Genomic DNA, 25,206 nt, shown 5'->3' with positions numbered 1-25,206 from the left:
CATATGTGAGCGCGCAACAGGAGGAAAAGTATCGATATGGAAAGACGTTTCTACAACTAGCGGAGCGGGGGAGGACGATGGTGGTAACAGTTCTCATTGCGAAGCGAATAATATTTGACTACTTGGAATACCATCAAGTGATATACAGCTGACACTGGCCATGTAACTAAATATTAGTTGAAATTTTATAGCACTAGCCTATTTTTTGAGGTTTATAAACATGGCTAAGGGAGACCAACCGCAAGATATTCTCATCGAAACATTTAATGTTCCTTAGATTACCTTATTCGCTTGGGTTCAAAATTACACCCAACTACTAACGGGACGATTATTGTCTGTGACTCCACCTACTAATTGTTCATAATAACCAATGTTGGCCTGCATTCGTTGTATCAGGAGCCCAAGCCTCCGGATGGCATCGACGAGTGCCTCCTCCGGTTCCCAGGAGAAGCATAGTCTGATCTGGTTGTCAAACTTGGCACCTTCTTCGTCTCCTCGAACCGCAAACATGCTCCCTCTTCCAAGAACGATATTTTCCTCTTTTAACGCAGCATCTGAGACCAGCAGTCCTGACGGCCCCTGAGCTAGTGTAAGCCATACGAAATAGCCACCATAAACGTTCTCGCCCTGGATGCTAGATTCGCTTGATACGACACCAAGGGGAGCCAAGTACTGTTTTACAGCGTCCATCACAATCTTGTGCCGCCTTTGTAAAGCCGGCCGAGTCTTGGTCTCGATGAAGTTCGCCAGCTCGCCAGTCCGAATCAAATCGGCTAGCATCGCGGCACAGAGCTGACTTGGAGCACCGCCAGACATAGAAGATGCCGTCTTGGACAGTCCTAAAGCAAAGGCCGGAGTGCCTTCTGCCCATCCCGTCCGAACGCCTGGTCCCGCAATCTTGCTAAAGGACCCATTGCTCACTGTATGTCCAAAACCTTGGGGATCGTTCTCTGCCCGACCCATCGACATGTCGATATCGCACAGCCTGGGGAGTCTCATTTCTGGCGGCCGTTCAGCAGTAGGAGGTCCCTCGAGCGGCCACTGCAAGAAATCATAGACATCGTCGCAGATAACGAGAGCATCGTACTTCCGAGCTAGTTTAACAAGACTCTCGCGTCGGTGGACAGATAGTGTCTTCCCTGATGGGTTGGAGCATGTCGGCACAGCGTAGATAACATGCCTATAGAGCTTTCTATACGGGCCAGGATCTTTGAATGGCTGGGGCTAAAGAAGCAGGAATTGAAAAGCGACTTGTTTCAGCTCTACTGCCGCAAATGTACTCCCACAAACTGGGCCGAAAGGATATAACAAGGAGATATATTCATGGGCGGATTGACTGTTTTGCACTCACCTCTTGATTTGGCTTGCGCTTCTCTGCGCTCTCCCAAGCGACCAGCCTTCTCTCCAGCTCCTCAACATCGAGCCCCTCGTCATCCTCCGGTGCTGCTCTCAATCTTCCCGCAAAGCCCGAGTCCTCGAATATGCCAAACGACAAGTGGTAGCAAGGAGCGGCCATCCACACAACCCTGGTGTAATGCGGATCCGTGAAGCTCTGGAGAATGCACGCCAGATTCTGGCTTGCGCCGCCCGTGATACAAATGCGATTGGCATCTGGCTCAACGCCATAGTGCTGGCCGAGCCACTGGGCCAGCCTCTCCCTCAGCGGCTGGTAGCCTGGGTCGGGTGCATATTGAAGGATGGGGACGCTCTCGACGGGGTCTGCCAGGATGCGCTGGCAGGCTGCTGAGAGGAGGTCTGCGGGGAGAAGATCAGGTGAGGGCCATCCGCGCAATAAGTTGATTTGCTTTTGCTTTGCTGCTGGTGGAGCGTCTGAGCCGGGCATGTTGGCCGCAGAGGTCGTTGCAATGAGGCGCAGGGAAGTGCGTCTTTGAGTGTTGTTTGGAGCTATTAATCTCAATGACAGCCTGCGGTGGGACTTGAATTGGCAAGCTCGTGTTAGTGGAGGGCGTGAATTGCACCGCAATATGGCATGCAAAGGGCGCATGTTCTGGGGTAAGGTCAGCTAGCTCCTGGACAAGGCGATGATGAGGGTGGGACTCATAATGTCATAATGCTATCTAAACTATATAGATACTTTCTACCGAACTTTCTCATGCCAAATACAATGTTTATGGAGAAGACTAAATTGTGGAGTCATTGGTTGAAGCTCAAATGCATGCGTTACCTGAAATGTGGGGTTTACAAATACGCAGACAACTGTATCAAGAGCCGTCGTTGGAATATGAGCTTGAACATGCGGTATTCATTATGCTAATACATAAACATATAACAATCGTATTTACTCGTTTCAATCAATTTGTTTACATCTCATACGGCTCAGCCCCCGGCCCAAAGACCAAATGCGGTTTTCGCTTTGCCAAATCCAAAATCGTCACAGCAAAGACGCCGTTCGCCCAAGCAAACCAGCTTCGCGTGTACTGGTTCACGTAATTGACATCCACGCTCTCGTGAATAAGTCCGCGAGGAGACGCTTTCATCACCAAGTCGATACATGCCTTGATCTCTTTGTCGTCGTTTGAAGTCTGGGCTTGAAGCAGCAGGCTCATGGGCCAAGCATTTTCCAAGCCAATGTGAGGTCCTAAAAAAAAAAAAAAAAAAAAAAAAAAAAAAATGTTAAAACTTCATTGTTTGTCCTCTCAGTTACCGGATTTGGTGGGGAGTAACGTACCTCCAATTCCTTGGAAAGCCTTGCCCTTCAAGTAGTATGGGTTGCCCTTCTTTTCCAACAGCATCTTCCTTGTGTTTTGATATATAGGATCGTCAACGTCACAGAATCCCATCACCGGAAGAGCAAGAAGCGAAGGGTAGTTGGCATCATCCATCAAGATGGAAGAGCCATATCCATCAACCTCATAGGCGAACACATCACCATATTTCTTGTGCTTAACAACACCATGCTCCAAAACTCCAGCGCGAAGCTGCTCGCTCCACTTGGCCAGCTTTCCAGCCAGCGTCGTTTTACCTGCAGCCTGCAGCACCTTGGCAGCCCGACTAAGCTCCACAGACATCATGGCATTTGCTGCAATGAAGAAGCCCAGTATAGTAGCATCGTCGCTTGGTCTGAATGCCGAGCGAACCAGCCCAGTCTCGCTATTCAGCGGGTTTCCGACGCCTTGTAGGTTGAGTGTCTCAGTGCCGGTATTGGTCCACCGCTGGAAAGTGTAGGTGTTTCTTTCATACTGATTCGTTTCCGGATCAAATGTTGATTGTGACTGCTGCCTCAATACCACCAATAGAGTGTCAACGGCGAGGAGCCATCGTTTGTTCACAAAGTCAGTTGACCCGGTGTGGTCGTAAAAGTCATTTCCCAACGCCAAAAAGTGCGCCAGAGAATCAAGCTCGTATTTGCACTCAAACACAGCGCTCGGCTCGTACGCCGGGTGCACCAAGTCGTCCTGACCATTAGCAGAGACGGGTAGTTCGCTGATAGGAGGTGGTTGGAACGCATTGCAGTACGGCGACTGAATGACATACTCGGACTGCGTGTTGATCGCACCGAGTATCAAGCTGAAGATGGCGGGGTCCTTCTTGGCTAGAGCTTGGTAAGGACGAAGCTGATTTGTCGAATCACGCAGCCACTCTGCAATGATATCTCCGGTAATGATAAACGACTGGGGTCCCTCCCATGCGCCGTCGTCTTGCCGCCGCCCGTCAAGGCGGACAAAGGCCGTTTCTTTGTCGCCATTCGTATGGAATTTCACAGTTGTATCCGTGGTGGAGGGGAATGTATTCTCGAAAAGGCGTGCCAGATCTGGATCCTTGATCCGAGACGTTACTTCTTTGATGACCCTCTCGATTTCGTCCGATTGAAACGTCCGGCATTGTGGACTGGGTCGCTGGAAAGGCAAGGCGAGGGGGCCAGTGCTGAAGGGACGACTGTGTTTTTGGTCAGTTCTCAATGCTCACATGATATGAGAACAGGTATTGTGTAGGCTGGAGACAAACTGCGGATATGTAGAGTAAAGGGCATAATCAGGACAGAAGTCGGCGTAGTTGGGCAGCGGAACTTGCGAGTCGTCTCGGCCAAGGGCCGGCGTCACTGCGCCGATGCCCAGCAGTGCGATCGCGAAGCGCTGGAGAGACATTCTGGCCGTTTGCTGAAGTTGAGGCGACCCGCCAATGCGATGTCTCCCTCCTCCAATTCCGACTGCTATAGATGGAGGCACAAGAAGAATGGCCGCTTCGTAGGGACTGTGTAGAAGCGCTGGCTGACAGCAGCTGCAACAAGGGCCTGCATGCACTGCAGAATCCCCCACTATCGCACTATCGCCCCCCAGAGCTAAGACAGCTTTAGCTGCATTGCCGCTCTCGGAAGCTATCAGCTTCTCAACTACGTCATTAAAGATGAGTGAGCCTCGATTATTACTTTCCAAGGCTGCCAACAATCACGGATTCCGTTGGATGTGACAAATATGTCCTATTTACGATAGAAGATACAACGAAGAGCATTGGAGCGCCCAGGCGAACGAGTGGCACAGCCCCAGTTAACACGTATCTATTCAAGTTCAATGGATGGCTTCCAATGAAAATTCAAGGGCCAAAAGCACATATGGGATAATTCGCATTTGGTAATGTATCTTGAGTTGAGGGTATCATCAATATAAGAGTAACTTATAACAGGAAAAAGAAAAGGGATGAGACATCCATTGCGCTCAGTACAGACAAAGCTATCAACATCAAACCTACTCAGCGCCTATGCCCCCAAAAACTCCTATAAACAATAAGGTATACAATCATATCTGCTGCCAAACCAACACTTACATCACCAACCCCACGTACGGCTTGATGCTGTAAACACCGGTGGCTTCCACTGGATCTTCTGGGGGTCAAGAACTCTCTTCCGTTTGAGCTTTTGCTTTTCCCGCTGCTCAATAAGTTTCTCCGGTATCACGATTTTGTGATCGCTCTTGTGATACACTTGCATTTTCATGGCTTGTAGCGTATGCTCCACATCCTGCGTCGTCATTGCGAGAGCCGTCGAGATGGCTTCAATCGTCGCCTTCTCATCTCGCTCGTTGTAGCCTAGTAGTAAATCCAGAATGTTTTCAGACCAATACTGACGGTAACTGAGGAGACCAAGATCAGATAGAGGCTTTTCTGGAGAGCCAAGTTTGCCTTCAATCTTAGACAGCTCATATGAGAACTGAATCAAGAGACGACCGTAGCCCTTTCGCTGATATTGTGGAAGTGTCAGAATACAAGCCACATTGTATGCATCAGCACTTTCCTTCTCCTTGGAAAAGTATCCTACGATATGGCATCCCTTATCCGTTCGCATTGTCATGACGTAGAACAGGAAGGGATCTACATCGTAGTAGAGTGTCTTGTGGTCGAGAAACATCTTGGATAAGAGACACAGATTGCGACACCAGGTCCGCTGCCGCCGTCCATCAATCTCGAAAAAGGATACGTAGTCGTCTCGGTAGATCTCGTTGCCCGGTGGGTGCTGCAACGTACACTTCTTTCGGTGTCGTGTGAACGCTATCTCATCCCCATAATAGCTAAGGCAAAATTCGCAGATATATATGACATCTTCTTGCGCAAAACTCTCTGGGTAAGGCGAGAAGTACCATGGGAATAAGTCGTGCTTCCCAAACTGGACTTTTGATATATTTCTGATTCGGGATATTTCGGCCGGATTTTGTGTCATCGAACCCGAAGTGCGCAGTTTTTCAATCTCTTCCTCCCGGCTAAAGCCATGCTCGTCTTTCTTGTCTTCCTCTTCTTTTTCATCGGCGAGCAGGTCATCTCCTGCGCCCGGTGTTGCGCTCGCTTCAAAACTAACATTTACTTGTGTGTCTGCCTCCGGCCCAACTGATGATGATTTTCGCTGGCTCTGCGTTTCGTTAAGATCTGTTGGTGCGATTCAAACAGTTAACGCCACTCATAATCGATTGCCCACATTGTCTATATCGCAATATGTGATCATCAGACTTACCTGTCCAAGGGTGGGGTGTTGTAGCTTCGCTAGTAACCGACTGTTCGCGCTTCCCAGGCCTCTTCTGTGCTTTCTTCGATACTTGCGACTTCTTCGGTTGAGTTGATGGAGCCTTCTTGGTTTTGGAATCCTTTGGCTTGTCTTTTTCAGGATTTGGCCATTCGACGTCCTGTGTGAAGTCGATTCTCGCAACCGGTACCCATTCGTCCAAACGTTTGTTGAAATTGTCAAAATTGCAGTAGAAATGTTTCCCAGACTTCGTTTCTTTTATGCTCAAGATTTCGGCTCGTCGCGGCTGGCCATCCTTCTCGACCCAAGCAATGCAGCCCATTTTCAGCGTCTCCGGTGTCGCCTTGCCTTTCTGGCGCGGTGTGTCGGAGCCGACAGAGGGCTCACCATGGGGTGTGCCGCCAGCCATGATGAAAAGCCGACGAATGATGGTAAATTTGATGAAAGTTGGATGGAAATCGAGAATGCGATGCGAGGGGCCTGGCAGAATATGATGGCCTATTAATCGCCACATGTTTTTAGCTTAGCTTTATCTTTTATCGCAAGGCGGTGAGAGGCTCGCATCCCGGTACAGCGATATCCCCCAAACTCTCAAGTATACGCTTATAGTACTAAAACTCATAGTTGCTTGAGATTGCTTCTTACAAACTTCGCTATCACAACCGAGCTTCATCTCAAAATCAAATTCACCGCTATGTTTTAGATAACTAGCACATGATGCGGCTTCTTGATCATTAGAAAGCTTATCCGGCCCATATTTGTGAGGATGGCCGAACTATCTTCTAATTGGAAAATACTTCAAGCCCGATTAAAGGCTGGGGCAGCTTCCCAGCCGCCTGCAAAACGAAAGGCTGAAGAGCAGCTACAATCCTCGGCGAAAAGAAAACCTCCTGGGACAAACGAGAGTAAAGGCAGTGTACCACCATTTCGCAAGAAGAAGGCAGCTGCTCATAGAATGGGCGGTGTCCAAAGTTCAACCGCGGTAGACAAGCCCAAGCAGAACCCATCTCCATCCTTGGCGATATGGGCCAAGGATCATGAGGTCTCAACCGAAGATCTGGCAGAGGCCTATGGCCTGGGAGTCAAAGGCAATACAATGATGCTCGCATCTGAGAAAGACAAAGTAAATCACGGCCTTTCTAGCGGAGTTGAGATTGGAAAGTATGTCGCCATTGACTGCGAGATGGTAGGAGTTGGGCCAGGTGGGCATGAATCAGCACTGGCGCGCATTAGTATCGTTGATTTCCACGGGCGACAGATCTACGATTCATATGTGAAGCCGGTAGAACGTGTTACCAACTGGAGAACAACCGTGAGCGGAATTTCCCAAAAGGAGATGAGATTTGCAAGAGATTTCAGCGAAGTTCAAAAAGAAGTCGACGACATCATAAAAGACAAAATTCTTATTGGTCACGATATCAAGCATGACTTGGATGCTCTCAAACTCAGCCACTCTCCAAGGAATATTCGCGACACCGCCAAGTATCCCGCCTTTAAAAAGTATGGGAATGGACGGAAGCCGGCACTAAAAGTCCTTGCTAAAGAAATCCTTGGTATCGAGATTCAGAGCGGCCCGCACTCTAGCACCGAGGATGCTAGAGCCACCATGCTCTTGTTTCGGAAGCATAAATCTGGCTTTGACATGGATAATATGAACCGATATGCTCCAAAACAGACGACCAATTCCAGCGCGTCTCGTTCGAAAAAGAAGACTAAGAAGAAGCCATGATGAACACAAATCTCTTTGGGTCCTACAACGGAATCCTATCCATCAATTCTGATGATCCCTCACGCGCGACTGTGATGATTACATCACCAAGCGTTTTTGTGAGAAAGCCGGCTTCGCAGTATGAGAAATAATACTATAGATGGTTAGATCAACAGGTATCAAGAATCCAACTGGTGTTGTTTCTTACCTCCCATTTCTTGCGGAAAACTTGGATAGCTTCCTTGGTCATATCAGGATGCTCTCTAAGCAACGCAGGCCGAATAGTTTTCTCAAATTTACCCAAGAAGCTTTCTCTCCACAGTCGGAGTGTTTTGGCATAATGGCCGCCAATATTTTCTACCTTTTCAATGATTAATGACCCCTGGGATTGACAACTGATGTGGTTCAGGATCTGGGTGATAGATGGGAGGTAACCGCCGGGGAAGATGTATTGGTTGATAAAACTAGAGCCGTTAGCAAGCTTGAATCTCCAAAATGGTTCGGTCAACACCTACTCTTTAGACTTAGAATATGCTTCATGGCGCCTTTCGGGCATTGTAATACACTGAAACATGGCGATGCCTCCGTTGGGCTTGAGAAATCGGTGCACACAGTCGAAATAAGCAGTGAGATAATCCTTCCCTACCGCCTCCAGCATCTCTATCGAGATAATCTTATCGTAAGGCATCACTGGAACTGGCAATTCTCGATAATCCTGCAGTCTCACCTCGATTCTGTTTCTTAATCCAGCTTCCTCGATTCTTTTCTCTGCCATGGCTTTCTGCTCGGTAGATAGAGTTATGGTTGTCACTTGGCAGCTAGTTCTCTTCACTGCTTCAATTGCGAATGAACCCCATCCAGTGCCAATTTCCAAAACATGGTCGCTAGGCTGTATTCTTGCGCCCTCGATGAAGTAGGTGAGCTTCCTGACCTGCGCAGACTCCAACGGCTCATCGCTATTTGGTTGATTGCAATCCCAAATTGGGCATGAATAAGTCATATCTGGGGATAGAAACGCTGCAAACATATCATTGCTGATATCGTAGTGTGCAGAAACGTTAAGGAGAGCATTGGAAAGAGTGTTTGTAGATCGAGCCAAATTAGACACAGCGGATGAGAGCTGAGAAATCCACGTGGTGCCATTATTCAGCTGTTCGCGGTTCATTATGAATAACTATAACATCTCAGAGTGTGCAAATGATAAGATATTGTTACATCATGGGCAACGTGTTACCTGAAAGAAGGAGGTCAGATCTTGACACTCAAAATCTTTGAGCATGTAAGCCTCGGCAAACCCCATGTCGGCAAATAAGAAAAGTCGCATCCAGAACTCTGCTTTCTTGATCACAAGCTTAACAAGAGGTACGTTGTCGATCCGATGTCGAGGCGGAGCTCCCATAGCTGTGTTCTCTGATGCTTCTGCATCTCTCTGTCCAAACACATAGTTCGTTTGGTCCGATTCGTCAACCAGCTGCAGTGCACCAATTTGTATTTGAGATAAGACGGATAATATGGTTGACTTGGCCACCCTGAGAGTCGGGGTCCATGTTATACTGCCAAGATTGCTGCGAAATCTATCCATGCTTTGGCTTAACAACTTTACCATTCTGTATGAGAGCGTTTCACTGCGATATCGTTCTTACAAGGTGAATTAAGTAGTGGCGAGGAGAGGTCACCCACGAGGTAATGGTTGACAGGGAACAACTATGTGGCTTTATATAGATCCAGCACTCGAATCGTGGCTTGACGCCGGTGCCGTCCTCGCATCACTGATGCTACACAAACTCGCCAACGAGGCGGAGGTATTGACTAGCAGCAATAACCAGTCAATTTCAACTAAACACTACGACTAGTCTACAACAAGTCTAAGATGCCATCTCGAATTCACTGCGGGTGAGACCTAATTTGAATATTATGTAGATGCTCTTTGCAGACATCCGCTTGTTGCTATTGGATTCTGATTATTGTCAAGCATTTTCACGTATAGCACACCAACCCAGGTGACATGAGAAGGAATGCCTTGTTCAATGTGTCGTTTTCTTGATATCTGCTATATCTAATTTCTTTAGTTTCTCTAACTTCTAATACTGTTGCTATTGTTAGAAATCTCGAACGCATCTGTCGGAATAACAGAAGGAATATCACTGCCAAAATACCTAGTAAAGAATAGCTATGACATAGACCATCCTGAGTTGATATCAGTTACATCATAAGCAATTGCCATGGCCTAAACTTTAATCAACAAACGAATTGTCCAGGTCGGATTCTAGACATTATTAGTCGACGGAGAGAATAATTCGTCTCGATATGTGCAACCGAGTGGCTGGCCGGCGATCTGAGATCCCACCAACAGCTCCCACAATCTTGGATCGAGGAGCTACCCGGTAGCGCTTCACATGGTAGCTCCGTTTTCGGATTAGCGCCCGGAATGCACCAGGATCGCGGCTCCGACAGATCTCAGATTAGATAAGGAAGTGATGGCTGTGGCGCGTCTTGCGTCCAATGCGACGCGAGCCGAGGGGCAGCATCTTCAACGTGCCAGACAAGTTCCAGTTATCACGATTCACCATGGGCCAATCTCCAATGCTCGAAATCCGCAAGGATGAAGCTACCACAAGCCAGGGTATTGTCAACGTACTGCCTTGCCGCGTCCACCATACCGGGTCGATCGAGCCGTCTTCAGCCTATTGGAATCCCACTGCAGATGAGAGTGAGCACGAAGCTCTTTGTAATATTAGTTTATAACGACAGACTCTGATATTTTCCTTTATTTTAGACGAAACCCGAACTGCCTATCTTCGAGGCAGGAAACTTCAGGGAAAAACCGCATCATTACCAGCAAACTATCGAGGAGTCGTTCTTCAACGAAAAGACGACGAACCTAACCCTGCCGAGCAGCCGGATGTCATGATAGTTGGAGAAGATGGAGAAGATGAATCTTCTCCAAGAATTGGAACAATGCACACCGTGACCGAATTCGACAAGATGGTTGTCTGGTCCCACGATGCGCTTGCTGATGCCTCGTCGGATCCCTACCTAAGAGGTGTGGAGGAATGGCTTCAAGTGGCGAACAGTGTAAGTTGATACGTGAATATATCTGAAGATCCGATGACTGATTCGTTTTTCTTTTCTACAGATTCACTCTTACTCTACTGAGGACGGCGACAAAGCGAAATGACGCGATACAATGGCCAGCCACTACGGCATGCCACGATTATTACAATGATACCCACAATCTTAAACTGCAGAAGGCAAACGACTTGGGGGCGCCCAATTTTTGAATACTATGATGAATGAATGGCGGCATATAGAGCTTTTTGATGCCTAATATAGGTGACTGAATTTTACAATTTGCATGCATGATGAGGTGGCTCGCGGCAAGAAGAGCTCTTGATTGGATTGCAGATGCATATGGAGAGAAGAAGTCAAAGAAAGATGAAAGAAAGAGAAAGATATTCTCGCCATGCGATGGCTAAGAGTCTCCAGCCTGTGGTTTATACTAGAGAAAGAACTTCGTTAGTAGCACCCAGTCAGTATGTACGAGGTGATATAATCAACAGAACACTACCATTGTATGGCCATTGTATGTGCTGTAGCCTCAAGTTCTAAGCTTCCTAGTCCTTAAATGCAATCAATTAAATTTCGCGTCGCGCTAGCCCTAAAACGGGATCCCTGAAACGCGCTCCACGCGCGTTGCTTCCTCCAACCAGATCCAGCCCACTTCAACCCCAAATTTGGCGACGATAATCTTTTGCACCAGCTTGCCCAAGGCACGGCCCAACCTGCATTGCTTCAATTGCGCGTAGCCTCACAATCCCGCTCTCGCCGACGCTGCCCCTGGCCAATTCCCATTCACTTCACAGGGCCAAAATGGCTACCCCCGGCGATTCCAACTTCATGATGTCGGACGGCTTAGCCCCGCAGAGGCGGCCTGGAGGCTTCCCCTCGTCCTCATCAACCCGTCCGCGGGGTCCTCCGTCAGAGAATATGGGAACGCCTCGCGGTGACGATTATGGCGACGCCGACGGCTTTGCGGACGACCAGCTTCCGCGCAGCTCGCGCATTCCAGATGCTGCCAGCATCCCCAAAGTCGAGGACCGGATTGGTATCCTTGTCCAGGAGCACTTTGAGGGCTTCATCGAAAAGTGAGGTTTTGCACTCGATGTGACTTTTCGGCGCCTATTGCTAACCGGCTGTCTTTTCTTGGGCATCAGCTTCATCGAAGATCCCCTTTCGTCAGGTGCACCCCCTTCGAGTGCCGCCACAACGAACAAGTACTATATTGCCCAGATCAGGGGCATGCGAACATACCAACTCTCCACCTTCTACGTCGACTATAAGCATCTAGCCTCCTGGGAGAATGGCAGTCTTGCAGACGGTATCATACGCCAATATTACCGATTTCTTCCTTTCCTCACCGCCGCATTGCATAACATGATTGCAAAATATGAGTCTCAATACTTTCGCGAGCATCGTCAGGCCACCGCATCCAGCAAGCTGAGCACTTCTGGTGCTAGCCAATATGGTTCAGCAACCCAGAGCGACCTGTCCCAGAGGAAGAACGAGCATCAGCAGACCGACAAGCTTTTCTCCATTGCGTTCTATAACCTGCCGCTTGTCTCCCGAGTTCGAGGCCTCAGAGCTGCCAACATCGGCCAGCTGCTATCTATTTCCGGTACCGTTACCAGAACATCAGAAGTGCGACCTGAATTATCGCTGGCTACGTTTGTTTGCGAGGCCTGCCGTGCTGTCGTTCCCAACGTCGAGCAAACCTTCCGATACACCGAGCCAACACAATGCCCTAACCAGACGTGTCAAAACCGTGTCTCGTGGCAGCTGGACATCCGGCATAGCACTTTCGTCGATTGGCAAAAGGTCCGCATCCAGGAAAACAGCTCTGAGATCCCCACAGGCAGCATGCCTCGTACCATGGATGTAATCATGAGAGGCGAGATTGTTGATCGAGCCAAAGCAGGTGAAAAATGCATATTTACCGGTGCTTTGATTGTAGTACCGGATGTCAGCCAGCTTGGTCTTCCTGGTTTACGGCCTACGGCGGTCCGTGACGACCGCGGTGCTCCTCGTGGAGCTGATGTTGGCGGCAACGGTATCTCCGGTCTCAAAGCCCTTGGTGTTCGAGATTTGACCTATCGCTTGGCGTTCCTTGCATGCATGGTTGCTCCTGATACCACTTCCACTGGCCAGTCTGCTGCGAGTGGCGCTATGGATGTTATCAATGCTCTTACTCAGAATGGTCGTAATATTGCTGAGGGTGCTGAGTCGGTGGACGAAGCTCAAGCTGCGGTTTTGGCGTCTATGAATCCCGCCGAGATCGAGGACCTGCGATCTATGGTCCACGGCGATCACATCTATTCTCGACTTGTCAACTCAATTGCGCCAACAGTGTATGGGCATGAAGTTGTCAAAAAGGGTATTCTCTTGCAGCTCATGTCTGGTGTCAGCAAAACTACGGCTGAGGGAATGCAATTGAGAGGTGATATCAACATTTGCATCGTTGGAGATCCTTCAACGTCCAAGTCCCAGTTTCTCAAATACGTATGCTCCTTCGCACCACGTGCAGTGTACACCAGTGGCAAAGCTTCGTCGGCTGCTGGTTTAACAGCTGCCGTTGTCAAAGATGAGGAAACGGGAGAGTTTACCATCGAGGCTGGAGCGCTTATGCTGGCGGATAATGGAATTTGTGCAATTGACGAATTTGACAAGATGGATGTTGTTGATCAGGTTGCTATCCACGAAGCCATGGAACAGCAGACGATTTCTATTGCCAAGGCTGGCATTCAAGCAACGCTCAATGCACGAACCAGTATCTTGGCTGCAGCAAACCCGGTTGGTGGTCGCTATAACCGCAAAACCACTCTTCGCGCCAACATCAACATGTCAGCGCCCATCATGTCTCGTTTTGATTTGTTCTTCGTAGTCTTGGATGAGTGCTCCGAATCATTCGATCGCCACCTTTCCGAGCACATTGTTAGAGTCCACCAGCGCCGCGACGAGGCCATCACCCCTGAGTTCAGCACCGAACAACTGCAGCGATATATTCGCTTTGCGAGGACATTCCGCCCTGAGTTTACGGATGAGGCGAGGGAATGCCTTGTCGAGAAGTATAAAGAACTCCGAGCTGATGACGCCCAGGGTGGTGCTGGCAAGAACTCTTACAGAATTACGGTTCGTCAGTTGGAAAGTATGATTCGTCTGTCCGAGGCCATCGCCAAGGTCAACTGTGTTGAAGAGATTGCACCTACAATGGTAATTGAAGCATTCAACCTCCTGCGCCAAAGTATCATCTCTGTTGAGCATGATGATGTCGAAATGGAGGAGACAGATGACACTCACGAAGACGGCGAGACACTCCGTCGCGCTGCGGATGCGGCTGCTGGAGTTACCCCTGCAGAGGATCACGAAGGCGATGCTGCCATGGCGGAGGAAGGTCAGGATAGCGCAGAGCAAGTCGCCCCTGCCAGAAGGAAGCACACCATCACCTATGACACCTATGTCTCAATGATGAATATGTTTGTCCAGAGGGTGAATGAGGATGAGGCTGGCACTGGCGATGGCGTTGAGGGCAGCGTTCTCATCAACTGGTATCTGGAGCAGAAGGAAGAGGAGATGGATGGGGAAGAAGACTACCACAGGGAGAAGACGTTGGCGAATATGGTTTTGAGAAAGATGGTCAAGGTGAGTTCTAATCCCCCAAATCAGCATTTCTCATTCATTGTGTTACATGATCTAACAATACATTTTCTCACCAGGACAACATCCTCATGGCGCTCAGGGGCGAAGGTCTCACAGATGGCGCAGGCCCATCGGCTACACCTGCGAATGTTGTCTATGTTCTGCACCCCAACTGTGCAGTTGAAGAGATTTAGATACACGAATCATGTTTCTTTGTTTTTTTAATGTACCTGGCTGCTATCTGCGTAATGGCTCTGCAGATCTTCTTCACTTCTTGTTTGCGAAGAGAAAGAGAAAGCAAGGCTAACACGAGAACGAATGAGAGGGAGACAAGAGCAATCCAGTGATATACCAAGTATCGAGGGAGTTTGGAGTTGGAGGAATACGTATATAAAACTGACCAGAAGTCAAAAGGATGTTGGATGGATGCATGGATGCATTAACGTAATGACATGATAGAAAAAAAAAACCATATTGGATCTACGAGAAAGAACAAAATAAACATCACACCATATCACTGAAGCATCTGATAAGGCGCGGCGAGAGAAAGCAAGTTGTAATGAGCAAAAAAATCAACACATTTGGCATATTTTCTGTAGAATATTGCACTACTTCACATCAATGTGAACGAGTACCTTGTTTCCCCAATCGTTTCTTCCCTTCCAAAAAAAAAAAAAGGGGGGGGGGGGGTGGGGGGGCATTACAATCGCCAGAAGCCTACTCTGCAAGTTGTCCAGAGCCCAAATATCCGTCAATCCATTAATAGTAGCTAGAAGGGCTGGGATCAAGATATGCCCAGGACACCGTATTTCATATCTGTACTCGTACAGTTTTACCAGTGAATCCCTATTGAACTGGCAAGAGGCCAAAGATCGCGCGTGAAAAGAGTTTTTTTTGGTCGTTACGATTTTGGAAAGTTGTACTACGAGCGTAAGAGACGCGAAAGTGACTTATTTGTCTTCTCCCACTCCATGTTGCTCCTGTAGACGATGCCTCTTCCCTGAGAACTGGTAGGTAGGTAGTAGTAGCCAGTGATTGGCAAATACAAGAATGAAAAATCAGGCTCACTTAAGCAAGCCTTATTGCAGACGGAAAATCATCTCTCTCTCGTTCTCTCTGTTTGGTCCTTTTCCGTTGTCTCTGTTCCCATATCCGTTCGCAATGCATTGAAGAACACTGGTTAATGCCTTTCAGAAAACCAATGCGCAGTCAGATACGTTGAAATAATGCGTGTTGAAATTGTACATATTTGTCTCTGTGCCATCTGAGACGGTTGAGTCCAGGGTGCACAGAGACGACGAGTAGTAAAAAAATAATTAACTCTCATCCTCGTTCGTTAATAGTAAGAAAGTTCAAGCTATCGTATGGTGCCTCAACAAGTTGAGGTCAATCAAAATAATATAATGTGCCGTTATATTGTTGGGTTTGTAAACCGGGGCTTCCCAAGAAGGTGGTCAAGAGTGTTTGTGAGTGGTTCAGCTAGGCAGCTTGATCACGAGAATATCGACTCCAGGTTTCAGATCCGCGATTGCGGTACCCGCCGCGACCGCCACGACCAGAGTTATTTGAAGTCGTCGAATCTCCGTAGTTATTCGAAAATTCCCTCTTATTGTTACTGTTGCTGTTTCCGCCGTTGCCATTGCCGTTACCATTGCCGCTACCTCCGCCACTAGGGCCTCCACGAGGTACGTGGCCACCACCTCGATGTCGTGATGACGGACGATGGCTTCCTCGTCCGCCTCTGGCCGCAGAAAAGGGGATGGTGGCCACCTTAGGTTCACTCATCCCTGGGAAGTAGATTCGCACAGCGTTTCCGCCGCCAACGACCTCGGACGCAAAATAATATGGCTCCATAACAGTCGGCTGCACAAAAAACCTCTTGGGCATTGATTTTATGCCTGCTGCAGGTTGCCACGCTGCTTCTGGTGCCTTGTGTGGGAGTCTGATCTGTGGAAGAGAGCCCATTTCTTGCTCCTCAAAGCATTCTTCGGCCATTGGCTTTGAAGTTAATGACTGTGGAATTCCCGCTGAGTGCTGTATCGTTACAAAAGGTAGAGATACGGTTGTGGAAGTCTGGGTAGTGGTATGATCCAGCGCATGCCGACTGGCAGGATCAACTCCCATATGCTTTGGGGGAGATGTTTTCCCACCGTTTAGAAGATTATTGATTTTATCTTGCCAGTTTTCATGTGACGTCTCAGAAGGTCGTCGTGCAGAGTGGCCTTGATGGAGAGGAGCGCGAGGAATTTCTCTAGCAGCTGCCCGGCTGGCCCATGTATTAACTGGCTTCGATTGAGACGCCTGAGCGGCAGCCATAGCAGGAGGTAGTTTGACTACTGGTAGTGGCTTCGGTAATGAGACATGCGGGCGTGTGATGTCCCCTTCGTATGCGGGGTGGCCCTCCATTGTTGGCGGCGGAGGAGATGGCGAAGAGGGTCGCAATGGTTCAGCCATGCCAATGTCCATACGGACGTCTCTAGCAGGAAAGAATCGAGAGGGTCGTGATTGAGGGGTTGTTGTTGGGCCATTCGGAGGCAAGACAGAGCCACTGCCTCCGCCACCAATAACTGTAGGTTGGCCTCCCAAAATAGAATCATCTGCAGAAGAAGCGCCCCTGGTGAGGTCGTCTCGCGAAACTTTCCATGGGTCTGCGGTATTAGGCTTGCCTTCAGTAGAACTGATGACACGTCTGGTTCCATCGCCGGGAATATGAACAGGGCGCCAAGTATCTTTGATTGCAGGCTGAGCATCTTCCGCTGTGACTCCACGTTCGGCCAGCTGACGGTCACGCCCTACCCGTTCAGCCATCTTTGCCGCACTTATTTTTTTGTCATTTTCAGCCACGGCCGTCACCCATTTGCTCGCAATATCGTTACCCAGGTTTGAATACCGAGTAGTACGCGAGCCAATTACGGACTGGACTTGGTTTCGATTGTGAGAAGATGATTGCGCAACAGTTGGAGGGCCAATGGGAGCCGGTGCGTTAGAGTTTGAAACTGTTTGAGCAGGGGTGCGACCGATAATGGGATTGAATGTGCCGTTTCCAAGCCCGTTGTTGTTATCCGGAGAGCTCCAGACATTTCGGGGCGCACTGGAATTCCATGATGCGAGTCGATCCGGCCGAGGTGCAGCACTTCCCCAAACGTTGGTAGATTCTGCATCTTGGCTGTGAGATTGCCGCCTGGCTGTAGGGCCAGGTGCTGTAGGGCCAGGTGGGACAACGTTTGCCGATGCAACGTCTTTCTGGCTGAATGCGGGCTTTTCAATACGGGTTATGGTGACTGCGTCATCTTTATTAGAATCCGCTTGGCTTGGAGATTTTTGATCTGCTGCAGTGGGTTTTTCGGCTGGCGGCCCAGCTGCCGAGTGCTGGTTCGGCGTTGGCTTTGCCTCACGGTCCTTGGTCACATCTTTCATTTCGCTCTTCTTTTCTGGGGGAGGTCCAAGAGCTTCGAGCTTCTTTTGTATGCGCTCTCGGCGTGCAGCTTCTTCGCGAGCTTCTTCCTCTTGCCGGCGTTTTCTAGCGAGCTCGACGCCCTCGCGCATCAACTTCTTCTGATATTCAATATCGTCTTCCAGCTGGTGAGGAGCAGGCCCATTGATCATCTCAGCATGTGGGTTTCCATGGTGAGGAGCGGCATATGTTGTCCCAGGAGATGGCCGAGAAGCCATATCGTGCATGGGCTGGTGTCTTGACTGTCCTTGACTCATCACAGATGCCGCCACAGGAGAAACCGGGCTCTCTATCACAGAGCCGCTTAGAGAGCCTCTACGGACGCCGAAAAGCTCAGGAGGCGGTGGCATAGAGCCATCGCCTCCCTTACCAATGCGCTGAAGATATGAGCCACTGCCGCCGCTGACATTGGAGGAACCCCTACGTCGACCAAATGGGCCTTCCTGAACAGTGCGACTAGTCTGAAAAGCAGGCGAAGGCTCGGCTGGGTGCTCTGATGGAGGAACACGCTGTAATAGGGCAGGGTATCTAGTCTGAGAATCGGATCGCATCGAGGGGCGCCGATCAGGAACGGGTTCGTATCGACCGGACCGAGAGTTGAAAAGCTCCTTATTTCCATATGAGGACCTATCCCTCCAGGTACGTGAATAATCATCAGCCATGGGATCTCTGGAATGAAGAGGTGCCACATTGGAGGCGAAAGGGGACTCTTTCATGCCGCCGCGAGGTGGATACACAGACTCTGCAAGACCAGGCGATGCTTTCTTAATAGGTGGCAAAGTAGCCCATGGAGATTTGGCGGGCGCTGGTGGTGCAGGAGGTTTGGCAACTAGTACTGGCTTTTCCTGAGCAGCACTCTTGAGAACCAGTCCTTTCCCAGACGGAAGTCCTCCAGACTTTGGTAGTGGTGTAACACTTGCCACGCCTGGCGGTGCCGGAGAGGATGGTTTGTCCTGGGCAGAAGTTTTGATCGAATCTGATGCAGGCTCTGGTGCCTGTGTCGAGACCTCGTCAGGATGGGGAAGAGTCGTCTTGGTGCCATCTCCCCAAGTTATCGCTTCGGGCTCCCAGTCATCGTCGTCGTCATCAATGTCCGCCCACTTATTTTGGCCCTGGGTATCGTCTTCATTTAGGCGACTAGCCATGTGAATTCCATATTTTTTGAGCTCTTCATCTGTCAACTTTTTTGGTTCTGGGGCAGGTGTAGCTAGAAGGAGAAGATAAATAGTAAGCACATGTTAAAATAATAATTCAGCGCCAACAAAGCAAAACGTCCTCCCACGAAGGTTGACCTACGCCTATTCTTATTCCACACAACACTTGGGTCAGGTGCAGCCGCCGGCTTTCCGCCGTTTGACAGTGACGAGAACCTTGGAGTTGAGGTACCCGTACCACTCCCTGATTTTGCAACTAAACGTGGTCGTGATATGGACAAGGTGGCGGAGCCAGTCGGCGGGGTACTGGAACCCGCGGCTGGTTTGTCGCTGGTCTTGGATGAGACATTTGGATTCGCTTTGGAGGCGAGGAAGGTCTTGTTGACGGAAACAGCTTTGAACGTCGCAGGCTTTTTCGTCGAAGTCCCAGCGCGGACCTGGCCCTTGTCACCATCTTTTGCGCGCGATGCTTCAGTATCTGACCCCCCGCTCACACTGACATCGGCAGAATTGATCTGGTCCTCGACACTCGTAATTCGTTTGTTTGAGATGTCTTCGGGGAGGGGGGAGCCTCCGTTTACAGCTGGCGGTACCGGTTCGCCATGTTGAGAGTCGGTGGCCTGCGAATCAAGGAGCATCATGTTAGCTTATCCGAAGAGCACAGTGTCGTTACACCTAGAAGAATCCAGAGAAACAAAACCTGCGCCAACACCACCACAAAGATGATTTGTGGCCTGCAGATGAAACAGAAAAAAAAGGCGCCTCACAGGTTGTGGTTCAGTCGAGGCAAACACATCAGCTGAATTGTTGGTGGAGGGCTCAGCGGCCATCATCCGTCGTTGTGGCAGGTGTGCGCCAGTAGGAGCCGTAAGGATGCGAACTCTCTCTTTCTCGGCCCAGAATCAAGTCGCTCCTCCAGATATTCGACTTAATTTAAAGGGCCAGCGGGTGTGCCTGTATGCCTTGAACAACACACACTAAAAGCAGGGCCGCAACGCGATATCGCCAAAGGGAGGTAGAGGAGAAGAAGGAGGAGGAGGAGGGGGTTGCGGAATCGCGAACGAAGTGGCAGTAGCGATGGACGGACGATGGTGGCAGTAAGAAGTACAGCGGAGGTTTCGGGGTCAAATCCTCTCTTCCTGGGCCTCGCAATGAGGATCGGTGTCGGCTGGAAGGAGTCGTCAGAGCAGTCACCGGGATCGAGAAACTCGGCTGCGATGTGTCTGAATGGCGATGGTGAGGTGGAAGGCGACCTGATTTTGAAGCTGCAGGAGCCTGTTGTGGCCTAGCGCTGAGTGGGAAAGTTTAGCCTGGTTGGGGGGCCCGTGCGTCGCTGTTCACAGCGCTCTTCCACCCAGAGAGGCTTAGCATGCCTAATTGTTTAGGTAAAGAGGCGCCTGTGGAAGATCTAACGTGCCCCGTACGGGTGCTGTTTTTGGGAGGGTTAGCAGCCGCTACACAGTGTCCTTGGACTTTTGCACGTAGATCCCAAAGAGGACCATCAGCCTATTATTATTCGTTATATGATGCTCAAATGGAAGTAGAACTCTCTTTAGGGAGCGGTGATTGACGTCTCATCAACGACCATAACTACCTCTAGTAATTTCCACTGTATGAAACGCACGAATCTTTATTTGTTAGCTGTTTCTCTGTGCAGCTGTCAGTCAGGCGGCCAGTCAGCATCAGCCGATACTCTTGCAGTGACTCATGCATACTATGTAGGTAGTTAGGTAGCCTTCCAAAGTTCTAGGTACGTTCACAGGCTGACTGTGATACTAAATTACCAGTCATATATTCTATAGCCTTGGCAGTCATTAAGGGTAAGGACTGGTGGTTTTGAACCAAAAACAAATCTCACTCTTATAAGATCGCTGTACCATCTTTATTCATTGTTGCTCATGCGCTGTTAAGATACACAAGTGGTATGGAGAAAAAAAAAGCGACATGCAAACTGTATAGAAAATAAACAAGATTCGTACATCACTTTAGTGTTATGGGACCGGAGAGAAAAAGGTATTCAATGCGTGTCTGATAGTACATGAGGAAGCCCGGGTGTGTATATGACAACACCGTTCTAAAGTCTATTTACATAACCGCTCATCATTTTTTTGAGAGAGGCCTCAACAAACCATCCGTAGTACTTTAGTGGGCATTGTTCTTGTGGTGGCCTAGATATATAGCAAGCGGCGTTAGCGATAGTCGTCACCGAAAACCAACGGCCTCATATACGTACGCAGGTGGAAGTAGTAGTTCTGGGCGTAGCCAATACCGATGAGGAAAAGCAGGGCGTGCACGATAGCTACAAGTCCGAAGCAAGTTAGCCAATGTTGTGTTTCGCATCCGGGGTGTCTGAGTATGGTTATATCGTACGCGTAGCAGATGGGTTCTTGCCAAAGTACTTGGCCTGGTAGCGGCCGAGAAGACCCTTGCCCTTGATCTCGGGGGCGGCGCCCCGGGGAAGCTTCTCGTAGAAGCTCACAACACGCTGCATGCGCAGAGCATCGGGAGCAGCACCAATTGCCTAACATCAAGCATCTTTCGTTAGCTAAATATTCGTTCATTGTCCCGCACTTCGGCCGATTCATATATTCGCATCTCTTCTTCGTCGCACAGCAACTGGCTTCTCTCCGTCATAACTCGGCTCTTTGGGAGAGTATCGATATGCGTAGTCCAATAGTCGTTTTTCTTGTCTTTTCTTTCCTTTTTTTTCTTCAATCATCGCAGGTTTTTTTTTTTTTTTTCATACCTTAGGGGAGGCAATCTGATCACAGCATGTTAGCATATGGCGCAAGCAATTTCAGATGCCGCTTGGGCAGTCTCACCTTGGGAGGGATGAGCGTAGAAAGCGCTCGGCGAGTGACGTAGCTCATGATGTCGGAGTATGAGGAAAGACGCTCGGAAATATGGCGAATGGCTACGTCTGAAGGCGCTCAATGGCGAAGGTCGTCGATAAATCGCTGGATTTGAACCATGGTTCCAGCCAAGAGGTTCTTGCCGAAAAGCACTCGTCTCGGTAAAATATCGCTCCGCACCAGCCAATCAGCGCTCCTCATTTCTGTCAAGCCCACCTTGAACAATCGCCGCAAACCACCGTCATGACCATCGCGGACAATACCATTTCAATCAATTGAGAGGCACGCTTCCTTCGCCATGGCGTCTCTCAGAACACAGTCGGCTGCTCGCCTGGTGCGCAACGCCATGCGCCCACGCATCGCACTGGCGTCTATCCCCCGCCGTTTCGAAAGCTCTGCGGCCAAGCCCGCAGACGTCGTGCCTGCGATGCCAAGTGCTAACCAGCCCGATTACGACGTTCCCCTCGACAAGGCCACCTCGTACGACAGCTATTTTCGTCCCTTTGCGCGGAAATTGAGTGCTAACAATGCGTAGCACATATACTCCAGTCCCCAAGCGCGTGCAGGACGGCACTGAGGACGTTCTTCCTGCCGCTACCATCTCTGGTGCTCCTATGGAGCTCCAGGGAAGAACGGTTCGGTAAGTTTGATATTTAATTTCTATAAGCCGAAATCTATAAAGATTCTCATTTCTAATGTTCTGGATAGAATCTACCAGGAGGCCAAGCCGGCTACACAATCTGGAGATTTCAGGGGTGATCGCTGGCGAATGGATTGGGATATTCTCCCCAAGGGACACCGTTGGGAAAACCCGTTGATGGGATGGCAGTCTTCGGGAGATTTTATGCAGGGAACCAACATCAACTTCAAATCCAAGGAGGACGCTATTCATTTTGCAGAGAAGCAGGGCTACGAATACTTCGTCCAGGAGCCAAACTCTCGAAAGATCACACCCAAAGCCTACGCAAACAACTTCCTATACTCACCAAAGAAGTTGAAGCACATTCGAACAAAGTAGGGCAGCCACTAAGCTTGGCTCCATACCATACATATATACATATTAGATAAAGAAAACACGTTATCAGATTTCCATTCAGGCGGTCACGCTTTTTAAGAAAGAGAGGATTGAGAGCGAGCAAGCTGCCATTTAGATTACCGACTATGTAGAGCTTCTCTACTCTACGCAAGCCAATTATCTCATTATAAGACTCAAGGCATGAGTAGGTCAGCCTAGTCTATCCATCCTTTACTATCTCTTCTACGGCATGCACACCAGACATTCATGAAGCGCACATTCTAGGACTGCTTTACCCTATCTCAAGTTATTCGAGAGAGAGAAAATCATATCATTTGTATTAATCATCATTATGGTATTATAATCCGCAGTATAAAAGGAATCGCCATATTTATGAATGTGATGGAATTGTTCAAGTCGTCATCATGGATTCATGTCCATTTTCAGAACCAGATCCTCGCCATGTTTGGCTTTGCGACTCGTCACCTCCCAATCCGAGATCAAGACGCTCTGGAAGGCCGCCCCCCTTCTCTCTCGCCGCACCCTCTGCCCAGGCTCGCATTTTTACAAGCTGGCGGATAGCAGCTTCGCGTCTAGTTGATTGCCTTTCCAAGATGGCCCTATTCACTCTATCTGCGGCATCACGACGCAGGCTAGGGTCGAGAAGAGCAGCGAGTTGCGGCTCTAAGGAATCTGAATTAAACAACAGCAGCGCCATTGTTGTTTCAAGATCCTCTAAAAAGGCAGGGTTAGTGGAGGCCGGCGGGCCGAGTTGTTCTGTAGCAAACTTCAGAGCAGGGCCAATATCTCCTCCTGATGCATTGCAAACTCGGATTAACTCGACAAGCTGGAGACGCAGTAGAGAAAAGCGCAAAGCTTTGTCTTTATCCAAGATCTAGGTGGCCGGTTAGGAACCATGTACATGTAACAAAAATAAACAATTCAAAATTGAGTGTTGTATTAAGTAAAGGATCATAAAGGAAGTGGTGTTTCTCATCACAGGCCGGAAAACCAACCATATGCGTGGTGCATGTAAAAACTCGTGTTCTAATCATAAAGGGAAAAAAGAAAAAAAGATAAAAATATGAGAAAAATGCACATACCTCAGGATCAAGCTCATTTAAAGTCTCGATAGCAGTCTGAATGTTTCCACTATGAATGCAGTTCTGGATCTGCTGCCGTGCTCGGATAGCCGAGGTATCCTGCTGTGGCTGCAATTTTGCCTCTTTCGAGAATCTTGCGGCCGCATTCGGGTAGCCCTCCATGGTCAAATAGTCCAAAATCAAGGCATTAATATCGCTGCAAGCCAGTTAATAACTCGGACTTGTCGTGGCGTAAATAAGAAAATCAATAGAATGGCAGGATGTTTGAAATGTCAGGAAAAGAAGAAGATTATATCGGTTTTCCGCAGAGATGTCTCGGAGAGATTCCCATTGATAGTATGTTCATCATTTATAGTGCTGCCAAGGGGGGGTGTAACGAGGACGCAAGGACGGAGGTTATATCATACTTTTTGGGAGACTTGACCCCCTCAACACGCCTCTCAAAGGCATGCTTAGCCGGAGTAGCTGTAGAAGCCGACGACATCTGCACGGAGAGTCAGGACATGTGGTAGGGGGTGCAAGGCCCGGAGACGTCACGGCATCGTACCATGAATCTGATCAACGGTCCTCCCGCGGGAAGACGGTAGCAGGTCTAGTTACGGTACGACAGCAGCGGTTATGCGAGAATAAAGAGGCTCATGGCGTGCGCGGCAGCCAAAAAGGAAGCCGAGGATGCCAACGTTTCAGCGCATTGGCAAGCCGAGTCGTGAAACCGCTGGCTTGCGAACAGGGCGAATGTGGCGCCTAGTGCTGAGAGCGAGGGAAAAGTTTGGTTTGTGGAAGGATAACGATTTCTGTTGAGCCAGGAAGAGCAGAGAAGGCCCTTTTTGGAGGTGGCTCGGGCTCCATGCACAGTCAGCCAAGCGGGCCAATGGTTGTCGCGCACGCCTGGAGCTGGCTCCACAGTAGCTTGTTGCGGCTGCGTTTGCCCTTTCCAGCGGGGTCATTGACCACTAATCCATGGGATAGAGCCCTGGGCCAGGCTGTGTTATCGTGACCATGATAGCGAGAGTAAGATACATAGAATGGAACGAAGAAAAATTTTCTTCCTTGGGTTTAAAAAAAGAAAAAAGCATATGGGTACGGGCAACAGCTGTGCTTTGAGAGCAGCAAGTCCCTAGCAGTGCCGCCAGCCTATAGCATTCACAGCATGTATGCTCCGGGACAGACAACCCCCCCTTGCATACAAGTAAGCTTTTTCCCACTTCTTCTTTCGAAATGTCTCGGTACCTGTCGTAGTCCCCTGTCGTAAACCAGTC

At 49.3% G+C, this 25,206-nt stretch overlaps 11 protein-coding genes across 11 annotated transcripts; 4 read left to right on the top strand and 7 right to left on the bottom strand.

The window, feature by feature from the left end:
* Positions 1-45: 45 nt before the first annotated feature.
* Positions 46-2,109, bottom strand: TrAFT101_005146 (uncharacterized protein). Its single transcript, XM_024908257.2, has 2 exons — positions 1,352-2,109; positions 46-1,224 (listed from the first exon to the last, which is right to left on the bottom strand). Exons 1-2 carry the CDS (start codon positions 2,003-2,005, stop codon positions 304-306), a joined length of 1,575 nt encoding a protein of 524 aa, XP_024759489.2. The 5' UTR covers positions 2,006-2,109; the 3' UTR covers positions 46-303.
* Positions 2,110-2,185: 76 nt separating this feature from the next.
* Positions 2,186-4,259, bottom strand: TrAFT101_005145 (uncharacterized protein). Its single transcript, XM_024902578.2, has 3 exons — positions 3,967-4,259; positions 2,690-3,897; positions 2,186-2,599 (listed from the first exon to the last, which is right to left on the bottom strand). Exons 1-3 carry the CDS (start codon positions 4,104-4,106, stop codon positions 2,322-2,324), a joined length of 1,626 nt encoding a protein of 541 aa, XP_024759490.2. The 5' UTR covers positions 4,107-4,259; the 3' UTR covers positions 2,186-2,321.
* A 298-nt stretch (positions 4,260-4,557) lies between these two features.
* On the bottom strand, positions 4,558-6,447 carry ESA1 (Histone acetyltransferase). Its single transcript, XM_024901946.2, has 2 exons — positions 5,960-6,447; positions 4,558-5,874 (listed from the first exon to the last, which is right to left on the bottom strand). The coding sequence occupies exons 1-2, from the start codon at positions 6,375-6,377 to the stop codon at positions 4,784-4,786; spliced, it is 1,509 nt and encodes a 502-aa protein (XP_024759491.1). The 5' UTR covers positions 6,378-6,447; the 3' UTR covers positions 4,558-4,783.
* Positions 6,448-6,626: 179 nt separating this feature from the next.
* On the top strand, positions 6,627-8,370 carry REX4 (3'-5' exonuclease). Its single transcript, XM_024905715.2, has one exon. The coding sequence runs from the start codon at positions 6,735-6,737 to the stop codon at positions 7,695-7,697; it is 963 nt and encodes a 320-aa protein (XP_024759492.1). The 5' UTR covers positions 6,627-6,734; the 3' UTR covers positions 7,698-8,370.
* On the bottom strand, positions 7,720-9,258 carry TrAFT101_005142 (uncharacterized protein; the record flags this gene model as incomplete). The annotated part of the gene is made up of 4 exons (XM_066127393.1): positions 7,720-7,830; positions 7,885-8,140; positions 8,192-8,850; positions 8,911-9,258. 4 exons carry the CDS (start codon positions 9,256-9,258, stop codon positions 7,720-7,722), a joined length of 1,374 nt encoding a protein of 457 aa, XP_065983504.1.
* A 952-nt stretch (positions 9,259-10,210) lies between these two features.
* On the top strand, positions 10,211-11,290 carry TrAFT101_005141 (uncharacterized protein). Its single transcript, XM_024900401.2, has 3 exons — positions 10,211-10,386; positions 10,453-10,751; positions 10,813-11,290. The coding sequence occupies exons 1-3, from the start codon at positions 10,245-10,247 to the stop codon at positions 10,852-10,854; spliced, it is 483 nt and encodes a 160-aa protein (XP_024759494.2). The 5' UTR covers positions 10,211-10,244; the 3' UTR covers positions 10,855-11,290.
* A 121-nt stretch (positions 11,291-11,411) lies between these two features.
* On the top strand, positions 11,412-14,978 carry TrAFT101_005140 (uncharacterized protein). The gene is made up of 3 exons (XM_024902579.2): positions 11,412-11,821; positions 11,891-14,372; positions 14,447-14,978. Exons 1-3 carry the CDS (start codon positions 11,547-11,549, stop codon positions 14,561-14,563), a joined length of 2,874 nt encoding a protein of 957 aa, XP_024759495.1. The 5' UTR covers positions 11,412-11,546; the 3' UTR covers positions 14,564-14,978.
* TrAFT101_005139 (uncharacterized protein) lies at positions 14,953-20,203 on the bottom strand. Its single transcript, XM_024900337.2, has 3 exons — positions 19,745-20,203; positions 19,120-19,597; positions 14,953-19,030 (listed from the first exon to the last, which is right to left on the bottom strand). The coding sequence occupies exons 1-3, from the start codon at positions 19,808-19,810 to the stop codon at positions 15,849-15,851; spliced, it is 3,726 nt and encodes a 1,241-aa protein (XP_024759496.2). The 5' UTR covers positions 19,811-20,203; the 3' UTR covers positions 14,953-15,848.
* A 773-nt stretch (positions 20,204-20,976) lies between these two features.
* On the bottom strand, positions 20,977-21,942 carry TrAFT101_005138 (uncharacterized protein). Its single transcript, XM_024908258.2, has 5 exons — positions 21,800-21,942; positions 21,724-21,738; positions 21,348-21,498; positions 21,211-21,276; positions 20,977-21,145 (listed from the first exon to the last, which is right to left on the bottom strand). Exons 1-5 carry the CDS (start codon positions 21,845-21,847, stop codon positions 21,120-21,122), a joined length of 306 nt encoding a protein of 101 aa, XP_024759497.1. The 5' UTR covers positions 21,848-21,942; the 3' UTR covers positions 20,977-21,119.
* A 145-nt stretch (positions 21,943-22,087) lies between these two features.
* On the top strand, positions 22,088-23,112 carry NUO21 (NADH:ubiquinone oxidoreductase 21kD subunit). The gene is made up of 3 exons (XM_024909895.2): positions 22,088-22,309; positions 22,365-22,469; positions 22,538-23,112. Exons 1-3 carry the CDS (start codon positions 22,128-22,130, stop codon positions 22,845-22,847), a joined length of 597 nt encoding a protein of 198 aa, XP_024759498.1. The 5' UTR covers positions 22,088-22,127; the 3' UTR covers positions 22,848-23,112.
* A 44-nt stretch (positions 23,113-23,156) lies between these two features.
* Positions 23,157-25,028, bottom strand: TrAFT101_005136 (uncharacterized protein). The gene is made up of 4 exons (XM_024908259.2): positions 24,495-25,028; positions 24,355-24,431; positions 23,948-24,143; positions 23,157-23,739 (listed from the first exon to the last, which is right to left on the bottom strand). The coding sequence occupies exons 1-4, from the start codon at positions 24,495-24,497 to the stop codon at positions 23,257-23,259; spliced, it is 759 nt and encodes a 252-aa protein (XP_024759499.2). The 5' UTR covers positions 24,498-25,028; the 3' UTR covers positions 23,157-23,256.
* Positions 25,029-25,206: the final 178 nt, after the last annotated feature.

The sequence above is a fragment of the Trichoderma asperellum genome, chromosome 3 (genome assembly GCF_020647865.1).
Source record: "Trichoderma asperellum chromosome 3, complete sequence".
Lineage (NCBI taxonomy): Eukaryota > Fungi > Ascomycota > Sordariomycetes > Hypocreales > Hypocreaceae > Trichoderma > Trichoderma asperellum.
The sequence above is the reverse complement of the archived record's forward strand: the minus strand, read 5'-3'. Positions and strand labels throughout refer to the sequence as shown.